Source organism: Daktulosphaira vitifoliae, unplaced genomic scaffold (assembly GCF_025091365.1).
Source record: "Daktulosphaira vitifoliae isolate Bord-2020 unplaced genomic scaffold, ASM2509136v1 Scaffold_1, whole genome shotgun sequence".
In the NCBI taxonomy this organism is placed as follows: Eukaryota; Metazoa; Arthropoda; class Insecta; order Hemiptera; family Phylloxeridae; genus Daktulosphaira; species Daktulosphaira vitifoliae.
Genome location: NW_026099572.1, coordinates 80,593,745 through 80,595,956, shown reverse-complemented (window position 1 = coordinate 80,595,956; position 2,212 = coordinate 80,593,745). Strand labels below are relative to the sequence as shown.

General features: G+C 33.0%; 1 protein-coding gene across 1 annotated transcript in view; it reads right to left on the bottom strand.

Annotated features, from left to right (window-relative positions):
- Positions 1–622: 622 nt before the first annotated feature.
- Positions 623–2,212, bottom strand: part of LOC126895756 (zinc finger BED domain-containing protein 5-like) — a 2,863-nt gene continuing 1,273 nt past the window's right edge. The window contains exons 2-4 of the mRNA XM_050667963.1: positions 1,475–2,208; positions 1,346–1,436; positions 623–1,162 (exon numbers count right to left, since the gene is read on the bottom strand). Of these exons, the coding sequence (XP_050523920.1) occupies positions 623–1,162; positions 1,346–1,436; positions 1,475–2,208 (1,365 nt within the window). The remainder of the gene's footprint in view (positions 1,163–1,345; positions 1,437–1,474; positions 2,209–2,212) is intronic.

Sequence of the window (2,212 nt, the reverse complement as noted above, 5' to 3'; positions counted from 1 at the left end):
TATAGTCGGTGCTGTCGGTCAGTGTTGTTAGTGATATTGGTAGCATGGGAGCCGTTATATTAACTAAATGATAATATAAGATGTGTATATACATATTTAAATTCTCAGAAAAAGTGATTGGAGTAAAATTACTTGTTATCGTGTAATTTGGGTCAATATCTGCTGTATTTACGGTTTTACCCAGTGAATACAGGCGACTTCCAGTTCTCAGTATTTTGTCTTTGATTGTCACGATTTACATCAATGATTATTGAAACATAACATAACATAATGATAATATTGTTACAACTATTATTAAAGATCGCGTAGCCGTCCGTGTAGATAATAACTACTAAGAAGTGCTAGAATAGACAACAGCTTTATTTAATCGCCGATTGTGAACCGCGGATACGCAATTTATAGCGTAGAGCAGTGGTTCTCAATCTTTTTAGGACCACGACCCAAATTTTTTTCCGAAAATCGATCGCGACCCCCTTAGTTTTACATTAACAAAATCAAAAAAGTAATTTCAATAAACAAATTTTTTCTATTTTATTAACTATAAAATAACTACTTCTTTATAATAAAAAAAAATAATAATAATACTAATATATAATAAATTTATAATAATTATAATACTTAATTAATAATTAGGCGAATGTGATGGATGCGCTTGTTTCCTGCAATCTTTGATAACAGCACCAACATCGACTTCAATTGTAGTTATTTTTAAACGCAAGGAGTGCGATAGTTGGAGTTTATTTCTGAGTTTGTTTTTTATTCCCACCATTGCCGAAAATCCAACTTCGCACAAGTATGAAGATGAAAAAGGTAGTAATACCTTTAAAGTCTCAGTTGAAAGAGTTAGGTAAGTTTGTTGAGCTGACAGCCAAAACTTAATCAAATTATTGCGGCTATATTTAAGTTTTAATGATGCATCTTCAGACAAATCAATGAGTTCTTCTTCAGCTTTTGTTGAGATTCCTGTGAGTGTGGCGTCCTGAAACGGATTCACAACCCAGTTTTTTTTTTGGTATTTTTCTATTTCTTCAAAGAAGTATAATTTAAAGTTATCTTTCAATGAAATTAAATGCAAAGTGATTTGGTTAATTATGTCATCGGGAACTTTTATATTATTTTCGGTTATGAAAGTTTGAAATGTTTCAAAACAATCATAATTTTGCTTTTCAATGTTATTTTGCCATAATGTAAGTTTTTTTATGAAACCTCTAATTTTTTCATGGACCGCAAATATATCGGCTCTTTCTGTTCCTTGTAAATATAAATTTAGTTCGTTCAGTTTCGAAAATATGTCGGCTAAATACGTGAGCTTCAAAATGAAATCTTCATTGTGTAACGATTTTGCCAGATCAGTTTTTTCTTTAAGAAACAGTGCAACTTCTTCACGGAGTTCCACAAGTCTTGTTAGTACTTTTCCTCTTGAAAGCCAACGTACAACAGTGTGCAAAAGAAGAGATTTATAANCCAACGTACATCAGTGTGCAAAAGAAGAGATTTATGAGAACTTCCCATCTCTTCACACAACCTTTCAAATAATCGTGATTGCAATGGCCTTGTCTTAATGAAATTGACTATTTTCACAGAAGTGTTCAACACGATTTTCAAGTTATCCGGAAGATTTTTCGATACTAAAACTTCCCTGTGAATGTTGCAGTGAGTCCATGATGCATTCGGACTAACTTCAAGCATTCGAGTTACAACACTACTATTTTTACCACACATAGCTCTAGCACCGTCTGTACATAATCCGATACATTTTACCCAATCAAGACCTTTTTTATTGATATAAGTATTGAGGGTATTGAATATTTCCTCACTAGTACCACGTATAATTGGTTCACAAAATAACATATCTTCATGTGGTCCGTTGTTCCATATATAACGAATGAATACAAGCAGCTGACATAAACCTTGAACATCGGTAAATTCATCTAGTTGTAGTGAGAAAAATCTACTTTTACTGACTCTTTCAATCAGCCGACTTTCTGTCCATTGAGACATGTCATTAATTCTACGTGTAACTGTATCATTTGATAGTGGTATCATTTCGACGTCTTTTGAGAACTTGTCACCAAACATTACTCCAACTGTATCTTTTATTGCTGGCAATACTAAATTCTCTCCGATAGTATGTGGTTTGCCAGCTTTTGCGATTCGTAAACTTATCAGGTACGAAGCGTGCATAGCTTTTTCATTGAACTTGGTGAACTGT